The 21,981-nt window shown below is 31.0% G+C and overlaps 2 protein-coding genes and 1 pseudogene across 2 annotated transcripts; all 3 read right to left on the bottom strand.

Moving 5' to 3' along the window:
- Window positions 1-7,318: 7,318 nt before the first annotated feature.
- LOC145613658 (heat shock cognate 70 kDa protein pseudogene) lies at window positions 7,319-7,951 on the bottom strand (annotated as a pseudogene).
- Window positions 7,952-7,996: 45 nt separating this feature from the next.
- On the bottom strand, window positions 7,997-11,759 carry LOC145615435 (heat shock cognate 70 kDa protein-like). Its single transcript, XM_081670507.1, has 2 exons — window positions 11,548-11,759; window positions 7,997-8,968 (listed from the first exon to the last, which is right to left on the bottom strand). The coding sequence occupies exons 1-2, from the start codon at window positions 11,756-11,758 to the stop codon at window positions 8,049-8,051; spliced, it is 1,131 nt and encodes a 376-aa protein (XP_081526633.1). The 5' UTR covers window position 11,759; the 3' UTR covers window positions 7,997-8,048.
- A 7,539-nt stretch (window positions 11,760-19,298) lies between these two features.
- On the bottom strand, window positions 19,299-21,930 carry LOC145613657 (heat shock cognate 70 kDa protein-like). Its single transcript, XM_081668746.1, has 2 exons — window positions 21,720-21,930; window positions 19,299-20,938 (listed from the first exon to the last, which is right to left on the bottom strand). The coding sequence occupies exon 2, from the start codon at window positions 20,883-20,885 to the stop codon at window positions 19,299-19,301; it is 1,587 nt and encodes a 528-aa protein (XP_081524872.1). The 5' UTR covers window positions 20,886-20,938; window positions 21,720-21,930.
- Window positions 21,931-21,981: the final 51 nt, after the last annotated feature.

Raw genomic sequence — 21,981 nt, 5'->3', positions numbered from 1 at the left:
AAGCGCGCCTATTCAAGCATGTGTAAATATGCTTGGCAGTAATAGGAAGCTAAGTGAGATTTGACATAATACGATTAGAGACAAGGAAAGTAGGGAGCCGCCAACAAGTTTTTAATAAACTTGTAAACCGTTCACAGACCACTAAAATATAACCACGAATAAGAGACAATGATATGCAACAACGATTGATCCATGAAGATTACACCCCATTCATAATTTACGAGATTACTAACTCCATATGGTTCAGAACCACGAAAGGTTGGTTGGGGATGATAGTACTAAGTGGGTCATAGAGTCACATTAACCCGTATTGGCCTCTTCTCGATTCTTATAGTGAAAGCAATTCCTGCTATCTCAAATAATACAAACAAATATTTAATTCGCTCTAAACTAAATTAGTTAAATATTAATGCACACATAATTCTAAAATATTGTGATCACTTGATTAAACAACAAGATTAAAAAGGAACCTAAACCGGTCGTCCAAATTATCTTATTAGTCGTTATTTTCAATTACATATTCTCTTTACACATGCAGTATGCATGGTGATCAACAAAACAATAGAATCAACAATAATATTGAAAGCAATTTAATAATAATATCATAGTCAAATCATCAAAATCATAACAATAAATATAATCATGCTACTAGCAATACTAATAATATCGATTCTATTTAATGTGGAATTAGGATTAATAATTATGTTTTTAGAAAATAAAGAATTTTATTTGGAATAGAGCAAGTGTTTTAATGATAAAATCTTATTTTAATTATGATAAAATGCGGAGTCTAATTAGTTAATCATATTTGGAAAAAGATTCCGTACAAAGCGCGTTTTATCTTCTAACCAACGCAAAACGATAGCCATGGCGCGCTACGACAAGACTGTCGCGGCACGTGATTTCTGTCGTTCCGCGCTAGACCTTGTCGCTCCCGTTAGGAGTTGTTTTACTCCGAATCGAATTCGATCTCTTTTCTGATCGTTTTCGGACTATTTTTCTTATAAATAGGGTCCTGAATCCCCGTTTCCCAATCATTAACAGTCACCAATTCTCTCACTTAAGCAATAGCTTATTCTTTCTCCCTCTTGCTTTCTAAACCTTGCTTTTTCAAACACAATTCCGTATACACAAGTTCTAGATACACTTAGCCAAGTTCGAAGTTTCCTTCTCCCTCGACGTAAAAGGTTGATACATTATGAGGGTTTGGTCCCAAATCCCTATTTCAATTATTTAATTTAATTGTTGGATTTATTATTTTATTGAAGTTTACTTACGCGTGTATTTTGTTATTAGAAAGAAGTACGAGGCATCAAAGTGAGTAATTTTATTACTCTATTTCTTGTAGAAAATCATGTTTAGATTTTAATAATTCTAGTATCATGTTAGGATGTTTTTAATACTTTCTAATATCATGTTTAGGTTGCTTTTTATTCAATCTAATATCATGTTAGTATCATGTTAAGGATAAAGCTTTGATCTTTATTATTTAATGACATGCTAATATGCTTTATTGAGTTTATTATGATGATGATTGTAATAATATTATTGTTGTTGCTTGATCACGCCTTTTATGCAGGACTAAAGGGAATTTATACTTGAAATCACGCTTAATAAGATAATTTAATTTATAATTTAGTTTAGGCTAGTATGATTTTAATTTAAGTGATCGCCAATAATAGTTTTATTTGTGCATTAATAATCAACCAACATAGATTAAACAAACAAGTTTAAGGTTAATCTAATGATTGTATGTTAGTCAGAAAGCGCACATGAATATGAGAAGATTAAAATAAAGGCCTATTTTAGGGTGGGTTCAATCTCTTTTAGGTTGGATTCGTACCTTCATCCCCAAATATCCAGTCATAGTTCCAGACCACTATGAAGTTAGCGATCTTTAGGATCGTGAAGATTATTAAAATAGTGGATGAAACGCAAAGAGATTGTACCCACCCTAAAATAGTTTACAAATTCCTAAAACTTGTTGACGACTCTTTTGCTCTAGCTTCTTTCCCTTTGGACGCTACCATGCTTAAGTGTATGATCATAGTGGGGTTCACGTTTGAGATGCTTGAAATATTCCTACAACACCCCCTAAGCTAGTCTACTATTTAAAGGCTATTCCTCGAGAAAGACTAGGTCATACAAAGTCCACAGTCTTCAATTAATCCGCATAGTGGGATTAATATAATAATCATGCTTGTAAAGCTTTTTAATAAATAATTCAAAAATGCTCATGAAATTCCTCTTTGAATAAAATCAAACTTTATAATAGAATAACTCAAACTCATTTATATTCAATTCAACATGCTCTTACAATCAACCTTTTAATAAATACTTGAGAATTAAATCTCATATCAATAACTTTTCAAAATTAACAACTAGTTATTCAAACCATAATTCAAACCTTTTATTTAATTCAACAACTTTTCAAATCAACTCCTTAATTTAAAAGTGATAAGTAATTAAAACCATAATTCAAAACATGATATTAAAGTCAATCCTTTGTATACATTTATTTAAACATACATATCTACATCAATACCTCCAAACATCCTTTATTTTATAAATCATAATTCAAATCAATTTAATTCATTCACCAATAAAATCATATAAAACATGCTATTCAAATAATCACTTTCAAAAGTATCTATACACCTAAATATACCTTAATTCCGAATGTCAATCTACACTTCGCACTTTCAAAGTTCAATCACGAATACACCTTACAATCAATTAACATAACCTTAAGGTTATCACAACATCTTTAGACATAAAATCAAATCTAATGTGAATGGACTATAAAATTCTTTTAAAATAATACTTTAATATAAAATTATAGCTTTGAAATAAGTATTTGTTTTTTACAAAACTGACCATGAAGAAAACAAAGGAAAAGGATTAAAGAGAATTGAATTTGTGTTGGAATAAGTAGGCAGAACTTGTAGAGGCCATAACTCCTTTAATAAAACTCCAAATTGGGTGATTCTTAAGCCTAACCTCAAGGATTTTTGAGAAAAACAATCTTCCGTGAAACATCAAACCCCAAAAACTGACGTACTAGAAATGCCCGTAAATTGGCTTCCAATGTGTACTGGCTGATTATATAAAAAAAAAGAGTAGGAAGAAAAGTACGAAAATGTTTAGGGAAAAGAATAATAATAGAGAAGAAGAAAATTCAGTTTTTGTGTGAAGAATATGAGAGGTATGAGGGGGTATTTATAGGCTCATGAATGAAAGAATTATGGTAGGAGAATGTAGGAAGAATTTTGGTAAAAAGAATTAAGAATAAAGATAGATGGAAAGTTTTAATATTAAGGTGATTAAGAATAATAGAATTAAGAAAAGTGTGTTGTCATGAAAAATAATATGGCAAAAGAGATTACTTGGGTAATAATCAAAGAAGACATAAGGTAGGAAAATAAGATGATCAAACATTTAGGGGACAGAGAAATGAAATTAAGGAAAATAGGAGATTTTAAGATGATAATTAAAAATACAATTTACCAAAATAAATCACTCAAAAATCCATCATGGTGACCTCCCTATAGATATTTAGGGAATTAATTTTCTAGTTTTTAAGGAATTAAAAATAATTGTATAAATAATATTTATTGTATAAAACAAGTAATTAATAAAATACCAATTATTCACTCAACAAAATCAAATTATCTGTACATTGAAATTTCGAAAATCATAATCATTAAACTAGGAATTATTGGCCATCTTAAACAAATAATAAAATATAATTTTATTTAATTAAAATATCCAAAATATATATATATAATCTGATTTTTAAAATAAAATAAACAGATTATAAATCTTATCCAAAATCTAAATATAATAATTAGGTTTCAAAAATAATTTTGGCGTCAAAATTCAAATATCATTTTGGCTCCAAAATTCAAATAGTAAATTAAGTTACTAAAATACCCTTTTTAAGAAAAAGAAGAGTAAGAGAGAAGAAGAGAATTGAGTTTTGATGTGAAAAATATAAGAGGTATTTAAAGGCTAGCTCATGCAAGAATTATGGTAGGAAATTGTAGGAAGAATTATGGTAAATTGGTTTAAGAAAATTACTTGGAGAAGAGAGTTTAAAAATTAAGGAAGGTTTAATATTATGGTGACTAAGAAATAATTAATTATGAAAAGTGTGTTCTCATGAAAAATAATATGGCAAATAGCTTTACTTGGGGAATAATCAAGAATGATTTACGGTAGGGAAATAAGATGATAAAATATTTAGGAGATAGAAAATAAGAATTAAGGAAAATAATAATAAAATTGAGGAAGAAAATAAAAAATTACCAAATTTTTTTTGCACAAAATACAATATGGTGGCCGAAACTTTGAGCTTTCCTAAGCTCATATGTTAGAACCTCCCTTTAAATAAAAATATTTGTGTAATTAAAAGTTTTTGTATAAAATAATTAATTTGAAAAATAACAGTTATTCACTAATTAATTTAACTACGAAAATATGATAATCTATACTTAAAAATCCAAGCTAATTAATTAGGAAAATTATGCCTTTTGAATTAAATATAATTTTGCTTCATTAAAATATCCAAAATATATATAATCTGGTTTTTAAATGGAATAAAGGGATAATAAATCTTATCCAAAATCCAAAAAAATAATTGAGTTTTGAAAATGTTGTTGGCACCAAAATTCAAATAGTAAAATAAATTACTAAATTACCTTTTTAAGAAAATACTAATTAATTAATTAGAAAATATGTTTCAAAAATACGGGGTATTACAGAAAGAGGGGGGGCAGGGAAAAGAAGGAGGTTGTGGGGTGGTCGTCTGGCAGCGCAAGGTTGCATGTGGCTGGGTCAGGTAATCCAAGGGGTCGAGAAGATGTGGAGGTGGTGGCGGCAACGGGATTGAAGAAGCAAGGGGAAGGCGGTGATTGTCGTGGCCTAGTTAGGGATTTTTTTTTGTTTGTTAATTTTGGCCGTTGGACCCGATCCATATTTTAGGATCTGTGTCCTTAAATTTTAGACCCGATGGGTCTGGGTCAGATCTGGGTCTAAGCTTAATGGGTCGGGTCTGGGTCCGTGTCCAAAAATTGTAGACCCAGATCAGACCTGATCCACATTCGACCCATGGACCCATTTTTAATTTTTTTTAAATACTAAATATATATCATTTATAATATAATTAAAAGAATCACTTAATATACTATGTAATTAGAGGTTGAGAAGATAGACTTTAGTAAAAGTGAGCAATAAAACAATAAGCAACCAAGAAATTAAGTTTTTGTGGATTACGATTTTTTTCTTGCATCGTCTTAACTTTTTAATGAACAAATTATTTGTGTGTCAAGAATATGAACAAGTTTTTTTTTTTTTTAAATGTATTTTTTTTATTATTTTGACGTAGTAGTATATTTATAAATTTATAATATAGATACAAAATTATAAAAATCAATAAAATTATAGTTGGACCCGTTTTAGACCCGCTAGACCCGATGGATCTAGGTCTGGGTCTGATTTTTTTAGACCTAGTGGATCTGGGTCGGATCTGGGTCCACCTCTAAAATTCCGGGTCTGGGTCTCAGTGGACCCAACCCAGATCCGACCCATTGCCATCCCTAGTGGTGACACATGTACCCTTTTGTCGGAAAACAAGTTGGAATAGAGGAGGGGTAGGTGGCGATACTTACTAGTTTTGGATATTGAAGGTGATTTTTTTTAAAAAAAATCTCGTAAAAGATGTGGTGTTTTTTTTTTTAGAAAAGTGGTGTATTTGGGGGGTGGTTTTTTTTTTAAAAAAATTTTTTCTAAAATTTATTACATGCAATACGATTAAAAATATATATAGAGTACAACTGTACAAGCAAACCAAAAGATAAGAACTATAAGCTAGAAACAATCCCTTTATTGATTCCAATAATAATCCCTACACTTATAAATAGTGCACGGACGTTTATGACCTTCAAAATGTTTGTTTACCTTTTTACCCTTATTTTGTAAGTTTATTAAGGATTTTCATTTTTGGTTTTTCACAAAACACCCTTAGACTATTAGATGGATAAATTTGAAACATCTACTCAATTAATGAGAAATTAAATGGAATAATAAAGTTTGAAATATTTGATTTTTATGAAATGTGTATGATATTTTTTATTTATTATTTTTTTTTTTAGTACCCAAATGCTCAAATACAAGTATCCCCACGAAGAAGAGTATGATAAGCAATATGCATTAGTATTATTTTTATGTTTGGTTTATTATCCTATGAAGATAGAATTAGCATCATTTGTGTTCTAACTTCCGTTCTTTCTTCGCAGTATTAATAAAAAAATAATTATTCCTTACACAATAAATTGACTAAACCACTTCGATAACTTTTCATAAGAAAATTTTTCTTATTATAAAATTACCTTACCCAAACTTATGCAAATCAGTTTCCAGATAATTAATCTTAGGAAAAGATAATCTGAAAATAATAATGGTCACATTTAGTATTTTCTACACCCATCTAGAGTTACCTACTACAATCTCTATATGAACGTATACTTGAGAGTTGTAGGTAGTTTTGACATACTAACAATTAAACTTTGGCAAAGACAATACATGTATTGCGTACTAACAATTAAACTTTGCTTATGAGTCATCGGTTGTAATAATTGCTTTTGAAAAGACTCATATCAATTTTTTACTCTTTTGTCATACAGTTAATAGCCTATATTACAATTATGATATTAGTTAACTTACGGTTCACATCTTCAAGCGTTTTTGTAGTTGCATTACACATAATAACTATGGTCGTGTTTCACAAAGCTATAATTAAAAACACATTGATTAGAAACATAGTATTGCTCATGGGATACAAAAGCAATTAATACACAAGAGCACAGAAAACAAATTATATGCTCCTCAAGTGAAGAAGTTCTTATTTATAATTTGTTTATCTAAAGTCTGCTAGGTTTGTTTCCAAAAAAAAAGTCTGCTAAGTTTAAGTTTTACTTGTGATGCTTCTGTTCTAATGCGCCAAAAAAATTCTTCCATTCATTTTGTAATATATAACATTAACAAGACGCCATGTCTCACATTATATATTCACATTATAACCAAATTAAAGACATATAGCAAACGGTTTCATTACCAATCCATTACTTATATGTGGAGTGTAAACGCAAGGTTGCAAGGCAAAAGAGCCTAATGTAACGACTAGCCATCCGCGCGCATGCGATGCGCGGGCTACCCTAGTATAAAGAAAGGCTAGAAATAATCCAGAATATTGTCCGATTTAGACGCACAAAAGAGAACAAACAAACCAACTTCTTATGCATCTACACTTTCTAAGACTTCAATCAGCAATTAGAGGATCAACAATTTTCTTCAGCTCTTTCAACTTGTCCTCAAATTCAATAGCTCTCTTGAGATTGATTTTCGAATCATGCCATTTAATGGTGTCTTGAATGAAAGTTTTAGCATCTTCCACCTTCTGTGTATCCTTTCCTCGAAACTTCTTTTTATCCTTAAAAAGTTCTTGCATTTTCTTAGCATAATCACGCAATGCAAGCCTGGATTTTATTAAGTTTTTAAACCTCTTATCCTCTGCCTTGCACTTCTTAGCCGTCTTAATCATTCGATCAATCTCTGCTTTGGATAAACTAATCCTCTGATCTATTATACAAATTTGATTCTTGTTACTGGTGCCTTGATGATCCGGTGACACTGTCAAAATCCCATTTTTATCGATTTCAAAGCAGACGTCAAATTTATGGTCTGATGTTGGAGTAATCCCATGGATTTCGAATGTGCCTAAGAAATTATTATTCTTAGCTATTCTTTTCTCACCTTCATACACATCAAGTGTAGCAACTTCTTGATTGTCTTTTGGAGTCACCAATTTATCAACCTTCTTTGATGGGATGGCAACATTTTTTGGAATGACAACTCTCATGTCTTTACCATAAGAATCGATTCCAAGAGACATAGGAATGATATCTTCAATCACAATGTCATTATTGTTACGCGCACCACTCAAGATTGCAGCTTGAACTGCAGCACCGCGTGCAACATCCTCATCCGGGTTAATACTTTTGTAAAGTTTTTTTCCCATTGAAGAGATTTTTCTCCAGCAATAAACTTTGAATCTTTGTGATTTGGGATGATCCGCCGACAAGGACTACATCATCAACATCCTTGTTTGTCATCTTAGCTTCCTTCAAACAATTCTTGACAAGCTCTAAACATTTTTCAAACAAATCTTTGTTCAAATCTTCAAATTCCTCACGTGTGATTTTCAAATTGAAATTAACATTGTCAATGCGACTACGTACATCTATACAAGCTTCTGATTCTAACAAGAGACCTCTTTTTGCCTTCTCACATTCAACCCTTAGCCTCCAAAGAGATCTATGGTTTTTACTGATATCCTCGTCATGTTTGTTCTTCAATTCGGCTACAAAATGATGAACCATTCGATTGTCAAAATCCTCGCCACCAAGGTGGGTGTCACCACAAACCGCTTTCACTTTAAAAACATGATTTCTAATTCCAATTATAGATACATCACAAGTACCCCCACCAAGATCAAAAACCAACACATTCTTCTCAACTTCTTTCGTACCAGTGGACATCTTGTCAATGCCATAGGCAATGGCGGCAGCTGTTGGTTCATTGATAATTTGCAAGACATTTAGTCCAGCAATGGCAGCTGCATCTATAGTTGCCTGACGTTGGAAATCATTGAAGTAGGCGGGAACAGTAATCACAGCATCTTTCACCTGCACATCTGAGCCAAGATAGGACTCCGCAGTTTCTTTCATCTTTGAGATAATCATTGAGGATATCACCTCTGCGAATAATAGTTTGGTTTGATCATGGTAATTGACCTCGATTAAAGGTCTGTTGTAACCACCAGGAGATTCAATAATCTTAAAAGGCCAAAGCTTTATGTCACTTTTTACTTGTTTATCCATGAAGCTTCTCCCAATTAACCTCTTAGCATCTGCATTAATTGACATGATCCACATGAATTGTATAAATTTGTCAAAAAGTGGATTATAACACCAAAAAATTCAATATAGGTAAGTGAATCAGATTAAAAGAAAAAGATATATGGGATTGCATTAAATTACTGAGAATCAGTGCAATATTTATTAAACTTTCTTACCAAATAATTGTAGCGGCATCTAAAGAACAGTGAAAGTATTATTTCCTACATTTCTATTTAGTTGACGCGTGCAATTTTAGACACACATATTAAGGAGAGATGAAGAATGAGAGAAAGTGATGATAAAGCAAGTGAGGTAGAATAGTAAATGCAAATTATAAAACATACCTTAAAAAAAGGAAATGTGTTAACTAAAAATAAACTCTTACTAAAGGAAATGCGTGTCAACTAAAAAATGAAGGTAGTATATACAGAATACTGCGTACAATCGGATTTATTTCAAGGCATTTTTTCATAGCACCATTTTCTTATAAAATATTGCTCCCTTTGTTTTTTTTTTTTATTTTTTTATTTGCATCACTTTGGATTGCACAAAGTTTTAGGAAAATAATGTAATATTGTGAGTGGGTTAATAAATTATTATAGTAAAAATAAGATAGGGACATATAAAATAATAAAGTATGTGAGAAAGGATAAATATATTTTTATTATTTTAGTATGGGCCATAGAAGAGAGAGATGATAAAATAAGTTGAGTGGGGTTTAAAATAAAAGAGAGAAATGATAAAATATAGTACTCCGTATAAAGTTATCAAATATAGAAATAATGTATTTAGGAAAAAAAAAAAAAAAAAAAAAGCCCAAAAAAGAAAAGTGATGCAAATAAAAAAAAAAAATGAAGGGAGTAGTAACTTAACAAGTAAGTACAGATATCATAGTTGAATATTTGCAAACGCTAAACGGCTAAAAACAAAATGAAGAACAAATTTTTAATACTCTATAATAAATAAAGGTAGTGTCAGTTTCTTATAACCTTTGTTGTTAGATTGGTTGACTTTAATTAAGAGTGAAAATCCAAAATGAAATAGAGAATGAGATGATTTAAAAAATTAAAACTAGATGCAAATTAAATTGAAATAATTGATGATTTTTAATTAAAACAGTGACGATAAAAATTTTGGTTAAGTTTCAGGTTGGATGGTCATTGTCGTTCAACCATTAAGAGGGGAGGGGAGGGGAGGGGAGGGGTATTTTATTTTTGGGGTGGGAGGGGTTTCGGTGGTAAGGGCGGACAGAAACCCTCAACCACGGTTTTCAGGTTGCTAAAGGGTTTCTATGGCCAGCATGTAGGGCTAGCAATCCCTGACCCGACCTAAACCGAATCGAACCCGAAGTTATTGAGAGAAACCCAAACCTAACCCGAACAATCGGAATAACCCGAATTCGACCCAATTTGATCCAAATCTCATATTTCGTAATAATATTAAGTTTTACACTATTTTTGATAGTTTCTAAACATAATTCGAAATCGATCTGAATTCTAACTCAAACCCAACCTGCTGACCCGAATGGTCACACACCGGCAGGAGGTAGGGGTGGCAGCAACGTGATTGTATACGGAAGATTGAGGAAAGGTGAGATTTTTTTTCATTTCCATTTTTCCATAGAATTATTCTATTGTAACATAAATAAATGATGGAAACAATATACTCTTTCACTCCCTTATCTACATGTCTATTTTCATTTTTCACGAGAATTAAGATATTTAAAGAATCCTTAAAACCCATGATTGGAAAGTACAAGTATGCATGTGAGGTTAGAAAGAGATAGAGAGAAAGAAAATGTAATTGGTAATTATATTGAAGACATATGGAAAAACGGTTGGAAAATGATGTCAAAAGTACAAAATAATAATAATAATAATAATAATAATAATAATAATAATAATAATAATAAAAGAAAATTGATAACAACTCATCAAAAGAGGATATATTGTTAAAAAGTACATTCTTTAAATAGAAATAGGCATGTAGTTAGCCCCTTATAATGGAAAGCAGACATGTAGATAAGAGATAGAAACAGTACCTAGTTTTTTTAATGGAAAAATTGTCCGGAATAATCTGACCTTTGCCTCACCCGCCCAAAATAATCCCACCTTTTGATTATTCTTAAATAATCCGACCTTTGTACATCATCCGCTTTAAATGGTCCCAACCGGTCATCTAACTTGTTATTAAGAGCAGATTGAGTATAAAGGTCGGATTATTAAAAATTAATCTAAAGGTGGAATTATTTTGGGCGGATGAGGCAAAGGTCGGATTATCGCAAGCAATTTTTCCTATTTTAATTGCTCCATTTGAATTTCACACAAGGTAAATAGAGTCTTTTTAATACTTGTATCTAATTTTCAAATATAAATATTTATAAAATATAATCAAAAATATTAATGACTTGGTTAAAATATTATTGAACATTAACGAACGTAAAATAACAAATTGTATGATTAATAAAATAAACAGAGAAAGTATAAAGAATAATTATCCAAGACATTCGTATACAATTTGTGGAGTCTAATATCTAAAATACTAAACATAAATACAAAATCAACAAATATAGAGGAGTCAAATATCTAACCATATATAGTGTTGGTAGAATTATCTTCCGCCTGTTTAAGAGCAGCTTCGCCAACGAGACTCTCAATTTTGGTGAAGGCAACACAAGACGGCGTCGTTCGGCTCCTCTGATCATTCGGGATGATCTCAACACGATCACCCTTCCATACTCCCACACGAGAGTAGGTGGTTCCGAGATCGATTCCTATTGCAACCGATTTTTTTCCCTCCATATTTTTGTGCAACTTTTAATGATACTAGGTACTAGGATTTACAAAAAAAAAAAAAAAAAAAAAAAAAGGTACTAGGATTTACAAATGCAACAAAAAATCTGTTGATTGTTGGATGAGATGAGCTCAATGGATGAACTTATTTATAATGCTAATTTTCATCTATTTATAAAAAAATTAATGTTATTAAATAGATAATGGACGACTTTGACTTTGACGTTGACGAGTATGACGACCCACTAATAGTATTTGTATATTGTTTCGCGAAGACCTATAGTATACTAAATAAGTACTACTTCCGTTAACTTTTAGTTGTAATTTTGGAGTACTTCCTCCATATTTTTTTAAGTGTTACAGTTTAACCGGCACATAATTTTAGGCAATTTAATTGACTTAAATAAAATAGGAGGTAAGTGGGTAGTTAGAGTATTAGAAAATTGTAAAAGAAAGATAGTAAGGTTAATAGTTTATTGATAAGTAATGAATGTGAGAGGAAAGATATAAAAAAAGTAATAGTGGGTTTGGATGAGGACCATAAGAGAAGAGAGATATAATATTTTAACGTAGCTTTTGTCAAAAAAAAAAAAAAAAAGTGTAACACTTGTTATAACACGGCCGAATTTGATAAGTGTAACACTATTAAAATGAAGGGAGTAATTTTTGTGAGATATAAAATATTCTAAAATTGCAAATTAAAGTTAATAGAGGTAGTAAATATTACGAGTAAACTTTTTCGCTGTAAAGTCGAGGCGGCGGATTTGTGGAGAGTGGAGACGCATGCGGAATGAATTTCACAATTAATGTCGTAATCAGGTGCCAAGCAATTAACCCTAAAAAATACCCTTCTTCCTACGAAGTACTGTATTATTTATAGGGGGTGAGGCGAGAAATGACTTGATGAAGCGTTCCATTTGCCACGCACTAACCCCATTCACTTGCTTTTCGTAAAAGTTGTAAGCACACAGTACCCCACCAATAACTTTACACATGAATACGTGTTCATGAAATGCAATGTTGTACTCCAAATTATTACTATTCATGCTCTTTTAAAAAACGAAAGTATTAACCATATTTACAAAGAAGCAAATAGAGTAACAGATTAGATAGCGAATGTAGGTTAGTGATAACATGGATATTACTCTTTGTACATACTTCTTTATCATTGTACCCTATTATTTCCTCTAATGCATTAGGAACTCCCCTCGTGAGAAGGAGTTCCTTCGTGAGAAGGAGTTCCTAATGTTTTCTTTTTTCTTATCCTTACAAAAAAAAAAAGGTATTATTATATTATTCAATAATTAATGTTGTATCATGTTATTTTAATTTACAATACTTACATCATTATATTTCACATTATGAATGAATGTTATAGTACTTTACTTGGTATAACCTCCGTTTTATATTATTTGCAATAATTAGACATTTTTTTTCTTTACTTTAGGTCAGATCATTGCAAATCATATGAAATGAAAGTACTACATTATGCTATGTTTATGATCATAATTAAACCCTATATTATTAGGTAGGAAACACTTTGTTACATAAAAGTATATGTAATGTTCACCATATTCATTTCTACTAATATTTTATTTCTATTTCTTATCTTTTGTTTTCTCCCGCTTTTATTAATTATATCACTTTTGTTCTATATTTTATTTAGGTTTTTCTGTAAATTAAGTCTAAGCAAATTAATACAGTACATGCTTTTAGCAAAACAATACAATGTTTAAAATGAATATATATATATATAAAGTAACCCAAATCCATTATTATTATTATTATTATTATTATTATTATTATTATTATTTCTTTCTTTTTATATCCATTACTTTTCATTAATATTAAACAATTAACCACGGTATATTTCTTTTACAATATTTAATACATACTCCAAATATCTTACTCAATGTAACACTTTTTAAACACAACTGAAGTAATAATAGAGTAATAATTAAAACAGAAAAATATTACTTCGTATTATAAAAAGGATAATGTTAAATATAACCCTTAAGACTATATATAGGCATTAAAAACACTCTTGAAAATTGTATAAAATTTGAAATTTATGACAAATCACACGCGTAGATCAGTGTAACTAGTGTGTTTTTGTCATGATTTTCTAAATTTAAACAATTTTCAATACTCCCTCCGTATCACTTTGTTAGTTCCATATAATATTTTGAGCGTTTCAAAATAATACACCCATATTGAATATTTCTTAATGTTATTATAGAGTGAATAATTTTCATAGTCCATGAATAATTAATCTAACGGGTTGTTTAAATAGTCAAATAATTCTAATTGGTTAATATATGTGCTAGTGGATTGCTGACATGACAAATTTTCTAATCAAAATTTATTATAGGCGATTTGACTATAGATAATTCCAATAATAAAACAAATACTCCATCCGTCCCCTTTTGATAGTCCCTTATGAACAAAATTTAGTCCCAAAATGTTTACCCCATTTGTTTTTTCCAACAACCATTAATATTAATTTTTTACTAAAATTCCTTCAAATTTGCAACAATACTTGTGCAAAGTTATGTTTCCAATGTAAATTTTGTTTTTCCATGTACTTTTATTACTTTCTCTCTCTACTTTTTTGCATACCCAATGTCACTTTACTTTTTCAATGTACTTTAACTATTCTTATTTGTGTTTATTAATTCCCGTGAAAAATGCCCATAAGAAACTATCAAAAGGGGACGGAGGGAGTAAAATAAGAAAAGACAAAACATTAATTACAAAGTTGCAATCAAATTCCAAATTTTTAAGATTTTCCCATTTCTTATTTTAAATGATTGATTTCAAAGGGGACTAATAAAGTAAAATGAAGGAGTAGTGTTTTTATTGTTTACTAGGGCAGCTAACGCGCGCATAGCTAGCCATATCTTGAAGGTTTTTTTGGTTTAGCTTTTAAATCACAAAATTAGTTAAATTAACAATAAGAGAAATTTTTCCTAAAAAAAAAAACAATAAGAGAAAATATGTAATCAATTATATCTAGGTGGTATAAATGTTCAAGACAACTAACATTTATGAAAGCAAAAGTACATAAATATTTTAGAGGGTATAGTTGACTAAAAACTATTCATTAAAATAGCATCTACATATTAATGAGGGTATGTTTGTAAATACACATTTTGAAAGGTATAATTGGCATTACACTATTCATAAGAGTATGTTTCTACTTTTTATAAGGTAGGGATTAATAAATAAAACTTATATACATTAATAAGGGTATATATGTAAATACATATTTTAAAGGGTATACTTGACATTACACTATTCATAAGAGTAACTTTCTACTTTTTATAAGGTAGGGATATATAGGCCTAAATGGAAAGTGGAAAGTTACGATACATTTTGTATAAGTAAAATTAATTAAATACTCATAAAGTTATCATAGATGGGTGCAGTGCATCTTAAAAGCTGGTTAAAACTTTAAGGTATTGTCGGATACTCGCTCGTATTGATTAACTTTTGAAAATTTATTAATCCATCTGCTATTTTTTACGAGTATTTTATTTGACATCCATTTTGTTAAGTGACTCAATTTGATCAGTATATTTGTAAATGTTAAATTGTAACTAATAAAATCTATAATGATCAATAATCATAATTATAAGAAATTAATGTTTGGAAACTATACATTGAGACAACATAGTGACATGTCGAAGAAAGAGTATCAATGTCGGAAAATAGACAAAGGTCATCTTTGACAAATAAAGTTAATCTGTATGTTTAACTCAGTTTAAGGTATGAGCTTGCAAAAAATAAAAAACAAAAAAGGGTTTTTACGAAAAAAGTGAATTTACAAAAAAATATTTATAGCAACTTTTAATAATAGCTTAGTAAGGATTAATTGAATTTTATCACCTTAAAACTGTATTTAAAATAATCACCATGTAAAAAACATAGAAAAAATTTCATCACCTTTTAATGTGTCGTTTGCTTGAATGTGGGAATTGCAAATTCCTTGAAAATTTATATTCCCATGTAATTGAAATTTGTAGAAAGTGCTAAATTGTGTCCGGTTAATCATAGGAAGTTCCACTTACCTAGGTCCCCTACGTAATTAAAATCTTCTAATTTGTGGGAAGTTGAAATCCTTAAGAATCTGTAATTCATGATGTCAACCAAGCCTAAGAATTTTAACTTTTCATGTTTTTTTTGTCAATTTAACGACAATTAAAACTTTATTCATCCTGTAAAAGAGATAAAATTCGATATCAACACCTCTTACTAGGCCTCAACAAAACTATCCGAAAATCCAAAAATCCGATAATTTAATCCGCAACCAATCTGAATTTTTGGATATCCGATCAGAGTTTTTATTTTGGAACGGATATCCGATCCGAGAAAGTGGATATCCGATGCGGATTTAAATATTTATTTTTAAAATTTTGGATATCCAATATCCGAAATATAAAGGCTAAGGGTCTATTCTCTTCAGCTTAATTTCAGTTCAGTTCAGCTCCAATCAGTTCAGTTCAGTTCCAATCCTAATTTCCTTCTCTCATAAAATATTCAGTTTAGTTTAATTCAATTCAGTTCAGTTTAGTTCAGCTCAGTTCACTTATTCATAATATATATATATATATATATATATATATATATATATATATATATATATATATATATATATATATATATATATATATATATATATATATACATACATACATATATAATTTGTAAAATGTTCATAAAATTGACCTTGTATTATTGTTCACTTATATAATATACTTAATATATTTGATGATAATATTGATTGCAAAATGACTACTATTTTGTTAAAATATGTTGTACAACTTAACGATAAAAAAAGCGATAAATTTGTAAAATTTAACAAGTAATATAATCAATTTTACTTAATATTGAGTAATGGATATCCGAAACATCCAATCCGAAAATTTTGTTCGGATATCCGAAAATTTCAAATCAAATTTGGATATCAATTTTTGATATCCAAGTATTCGGATATCTGATTCGTGAACATGCCTACCTCTCACTATACCTTAATTCCTGTCAAGTTTTTGGCTGTAAGGCTCTTATGGTAATACACCTACATGATGCATGGTATGCAAACAAAATTCCCCTTGGTTTATAGTCGTATACGGTATACTTATGGTAATACACCTACATGATGCATGGTATGCAAAAAATACCATTATAACTCTAAATTTCCTTTATTGACGTAAAATTAGCCTACTGTCCTCGTATTAGCTTTTGGCTTATGCAATATGAACCTTAAGGCTAGAATGACTCCGGTCTACATTTGTAAAGATATATGCAGCACATGGATATGAATCACTTCTTTACTTCAATAAAAAAAACAATGCATAGCTAGCTCTTTTATTAGCTCTCTCATCTATACTCCCCATCATCTTAAAGTAATAAGAAAACACTTCTTAATATAAAGAAAACGACCATAAAACGAAGACCCCGTAAGACTAAAGTAGTACGGAGTAAAATAATGCAGTTGTTGGCTCACGTTGTTATTGAATGTTGTTGACAGATAATAAGATACAATCAGATTCATGCATAGTAGGCAGAAAGTAGATTACAATGAATATTTCTACTTAATAAGAATCATCATAGGAGCATCTAAGTTTAAAATACTAAAAAGCTCAAAAAGTAGAAATAATATTATTTGCATGAAGGCCATGAACATAGCACGAAACACTGTCAAAGCACAAAAAGTATGAGAGAGTTAGTGAAAACGTGTTAGCAAAATTGTAAATATAACTTTCGAAAATGATCTAAAACAAAAAATATAAAGAACGTTAGGACATGGAGTTAATACAAGGCTACTATAAGTCTATAGTACCCTGTAAATATATCAGGACCCGGAACCTGTTTCTAAAAATAGGAACCGGGACTAGAACCTGTTGCAACAGGTTCCTAAGAATTGAGAATCGGAACCGGAACCTGCAGGTTCCAGTTCCTAAACAAGGTACCCTATCTGTCAAAGTAAGCTTAATAGTTACTTGATAAATTGTGACAAATTTATTTTTTTGTAAAATAGATGATCACAATAAAAGCTTACAACTTTAGTATAGTACTTCAAATATAACAAACCAACACTAATTGTCTAGAATATTTAATACTCCCTCCGTTCCCAAATGTTTTTTACGTTTGGAATTATGCGCGGTAATTAAGAAATTGTGTAAAGTTGAGGTATATTGGAATATTTCAATGATTGAAAGTACAATTTTATTGAAAAATACAATGTTGAGCATGTGGGGTGAAGAAATTAGAGGAGAGAGGAGAGAGAAAGTAATAATAAGTGTTGAAAAACTATTAATATAATACAAAAAGTACAATATCACATGAAAAAGTAAGGACTTTTGAGTAAAAAAATTGTAAAACAAGGGTAATTTTGTACAAAATTTATGACCAAAATAGGAAAGATACTAAATGTAAAGAATAAAAAGGAACACCCTAAATGGAAACGTAAAAAACATTTAGGAACGGAGGGAGTACCATATAGGTTTCGGTTTCATGTATCCTATAGGGAACCTGTACTAACAGGGTACCCTACAGGTTCTAGATCCAAAATTTTATTACTTGAAACCGAAACCTGTTGTAACAGATTCCCGATTTGAAACCTGCGGTTCCAAACAGGTTCCAGTTGCATATCAAGGTACCCTGATTTTTTTGCTCACCCCTACCATGTAGTAGTTTTGTATATATGTACTTCGTATGAATCGTATCTATTTATTTGAGTGATTTGACAAAGCTCTAATTTGCCAAAAAGTTTTAGCTACGTAGTGCAATCCCCGTATCTATTTGTTTGAGTTTTTTTTTTTTTTTTTTTTTTTTGTTTTTTTTTTTTTTGGTAAAGAGATTTGTTTGAGTAATTTAACAAATTTTAAGTGTACGTTTAATCCATTAAAAAAAAAAAAAAAATCACACACAAAGCCATAAAATCCAATCCTAATAAACCCTAAAAATTACATAGTGAATTGAAGAAATAGGAAGACTTTAGTCAGAGAAAAGAAGCCACTTAAGTAGAAGAGAAGGAAATGAAGCAGGGGAGACCCAGAGTACTTCACATTAGTACTCTTGTTAAATGTCAATCTAAATAGGCAGAAAAGCATATACTTTTAGAAAGGTATTCCTAATTACAGATTCATCATACTTGTGCACGGCCATAGACAGAATATTATACATGGAAGCAGTGGAAGTTAAGTAAGCGTAGCCATTCGCTTACCATCACAATCTAACATATCAGAGCTAGGAGTATCAATTTAGGGACCTAACATGTAAAAACATGGAAGCTATATATTCACAATTACAGAAAATTAAGATAAGTTCTGACTTCTGAATTATAGACAAAACAGATCAAATGATTCCTTTGGCAATAAAATAAGTTCAAAACCTGAAATAAAGCATCCATCAGAAATTAAGCACAATAAAACTAACAATACCTGAATGCATAAGGTTAAATAAATACGATTATAAGCATTTTCCATAGCCATGTCATATAGATTATTGGGGGTCGATGGCAGCATCTCTAGTAGCAGAATCTTCGTCAAGGCATGTCTGCAATGATAGGGTCAAGAATGCTCTTTAGCTCGTTCAACTTTTCCTCATACTCAGAAACTTCAGTGAGATTGAAATTCCAATCGAGCCACTGAGTTGTCTTCTCGATTGCATCCTTCATCTTATTAGCATCCTCCTCTCGAAACTTCTTCCAGTAAACTCCCACCATGTCCCACATACTTTCAGCATAGTTCTGCAATGCAAGCTTGGCACTTACAGCTTTTTTGCGCTCCTCATCCTCTGTCTTGTACCTCTTAGCCTCCTCTATCATTCGATCAATTTCCTCTTTGGATAACCTACCACTGTGATTTGTAATGGTGATTTGTTTCTTGTTTTTAGTGCCCCTATGTTGCGCTGACACTGTCAAGATACCATTATTATCGATTTCAAAGCAGACGTCAAATATTTCATGGCCTTTTGGTGCTGGAGGGACATTGTGCAGACTAAATGCACCTAATAAGTTGTTGTCTACGGCAATGTGTCTTTCACCCTCATATACATTAAAGCCAGCGGATATCTGATTATCGATTGCAGTGACCATTATACATGACTTTTTCACCGGAATGGTAGTATTTCTTGGGATGAAAACCAATATGTCACCAAAATAAGTTTGAAGTCCAAGGGACAAAGGAGTGACATCGACTAGTGTGAAGTCTTTATTATTACGTATGCCGCTCAAGATTGCAGCTTGAATTGTAGCACCATATGCAACAGCCTCATCCGGGTTAATGCTTTGGCAGAGCTCCTTCCCATTGAAGAAATCTTTCAACAATTCTTGAACCTTTGGAATCCTAGTTGATCCACCAACAAGAACAACATCATCAACATCACCCCTTTTCATCTTGGCATCTTCCAAACATTTCGCAGCAAGATCCACACACTTTTTAAACAAATCCATGTTCAACTTTTCGAACCTGGCACGGGAGATGGTTGAACAAAAATCAATACCCTCATAGAGACAATCTACATCAATACTAGTCTCGGTAGATGATGAGAGCATCCTTTTCGCCTTCTCACAAGCAGATCTCAACCTCCCAATAGCCTTGCGATTTCCACTCAAGTCCTTGTTGTGTCTTCTCTTAAATTCAGCCACAAAGTAATCAACCATTCTACTGTCAAAATCCCCACCACCTAAATGGGTGTCTCCGGTAACTGCTTTCACTTCATAAGCATGTTTACCAATTCTAACCAAAGATACATCAAATGTCCCACCACCAAGATCAAATACTAACACATTCTTACCCGCCTCTTTCTTATCTGTGGTAAGTTTGTCAAGACCATAGGCAATGGCAGCAGCTGTTGGTTCATTGATAATGCGCATGACATTGAGTCCAGCTATGGTGCCAGCATCTTTTGTTGCTTGACGTTGAGAATCATTGAAATACGCAGGAACAGTGACAACAGCATTTTTCACTTCTGAGTTAAGGTAAGTCTCTGCAGTCTGTTTCATCTTCATCAGCACCATTGAAGAGATCTCCTCAGCAGAAAATTGCTTTTCTTCGCCTTTATAGGTAATCACAATAACAGGTTTGCAATCTTCAGACGCGGAAATAACCTTAAAAGGCCAAAGTTTCATGTCATTCTGCACTACTTCATCAGTGAATCTTCTGCCAACAAGCCTCTTTGCATCTGCATCAGTTTATTTATGTGAATAACACGGCAATTAACATCATCCAAATTATAAGAAATTGATAAATATCATGACAGCTACTGCGTGCATCAATTTTCGAGACATAAACTTTTATCTCACAAATAATTATTGTGCTTTAGGAAACAAATAAGCTAAGACTTCCTTTTATCACCTCAACAAATCGTAAAGAAGTAATACCACAGTACATTCAATTGAAATACAATACCAAATTTTCATTAGCCTTCCTACAAATATATATACTTTCTTCATCGAATAAAAATAATAAATACATATTTAAATCTATATATATAAGTTCTAATTAATACAGAGTAAAAATTATTATTCAATTCTATCAGCAAAATTAAATATAGTAGTGCTAGTGTACAATTTTAAAAAACCTGAGTTCAGAACTTCAGATCAATAACAAAAGGTTTCAATTAATCACATAAAAATAATTTTAGTTGACAAAAATTATGGGACAGATGATTTGCTCCCTGTATTGATGGGCACTCATTAGAAATTAATACTAAAAACAATAATTACGAATTATATAGTAGTGCTAGTTTACAATAAATACAAGTATTAGTTTTAATCAACAAAAAAAAAAAAAAAAAAAAAAATAGTTCAATGAAAATCAACAAGGTTAATTAATCAATTAAATCTAACAAAAATGTTATTCAAATATATTGGACACACTTTAATAAAAACGAGGCAAAATCAAACTGTAACATCATATAGCAAACACAATAAAAATTTATGAAGATTGGAGGATAGAAATACCAAAAATAGTATTAATTGGATTAGCGGTAGCTTGATTATTAGCAGCCTCGCCAACAAGACGTTGGGTTTGATTGAAAGCAACACAAGACGGCGTCGTTCTGTTTCCTTGATCGTTGATGATGATTTCAACACGGCCGTGCTGCCAAACTCCAACACAAGAGTATGTTGTCCCGAGATCGATTCCTATCGCCGGCCATTCTTTTTCCCCTTTAACCACCATTATTATTCAAGAAATTAAAGTCGGATTTTTGGGAAGAATGGT

This window comes from Chenopodium album, chromosome 25 (assembly GCF_948465745.1).
Source record: "Chenopodium album chromosome 25, dcCheAlbu1.1, whole genome shotgun sequence".
Lineage (NCBI taxonomy): Eukaryota > Viridiplantae > Streptophyta > Magnoliopsida > Caryophyllales > Amaranthaceae > Chenopodium > Chenopodium album.
Note: the sequence above shows the minus strand (reverse complement) of the source record. Positions and strands in the feature narration are given on the sequence as shown.

What these genes read in the sequence shown, in the direction of transcription:
- LOC145615435 (XM_081670507.1), bottom strand. Translation starts at nt 11,758, where the DNA reads ATGGAGGGAAAAAAATCGGTTGCAATAGGAATCGATCTCGGAACCACC. An exon ending in TTCTACCAACACTATATATG is followed by an intron (nt 8,969 to 11,547) that starts GTTAGATATTTG and finishes CAATTAATGCAG; the next exon opens with ATGCTAAGAGGTTAATTGGG.
- LOC145613657 (XM_081668746.1), bottom strand. Translation starts at nt 20,885, where the DNA reads ATGAAACTTTGGCCTTTTAAGGTTATTTCCGCGTCTGAAGATTGCAAA.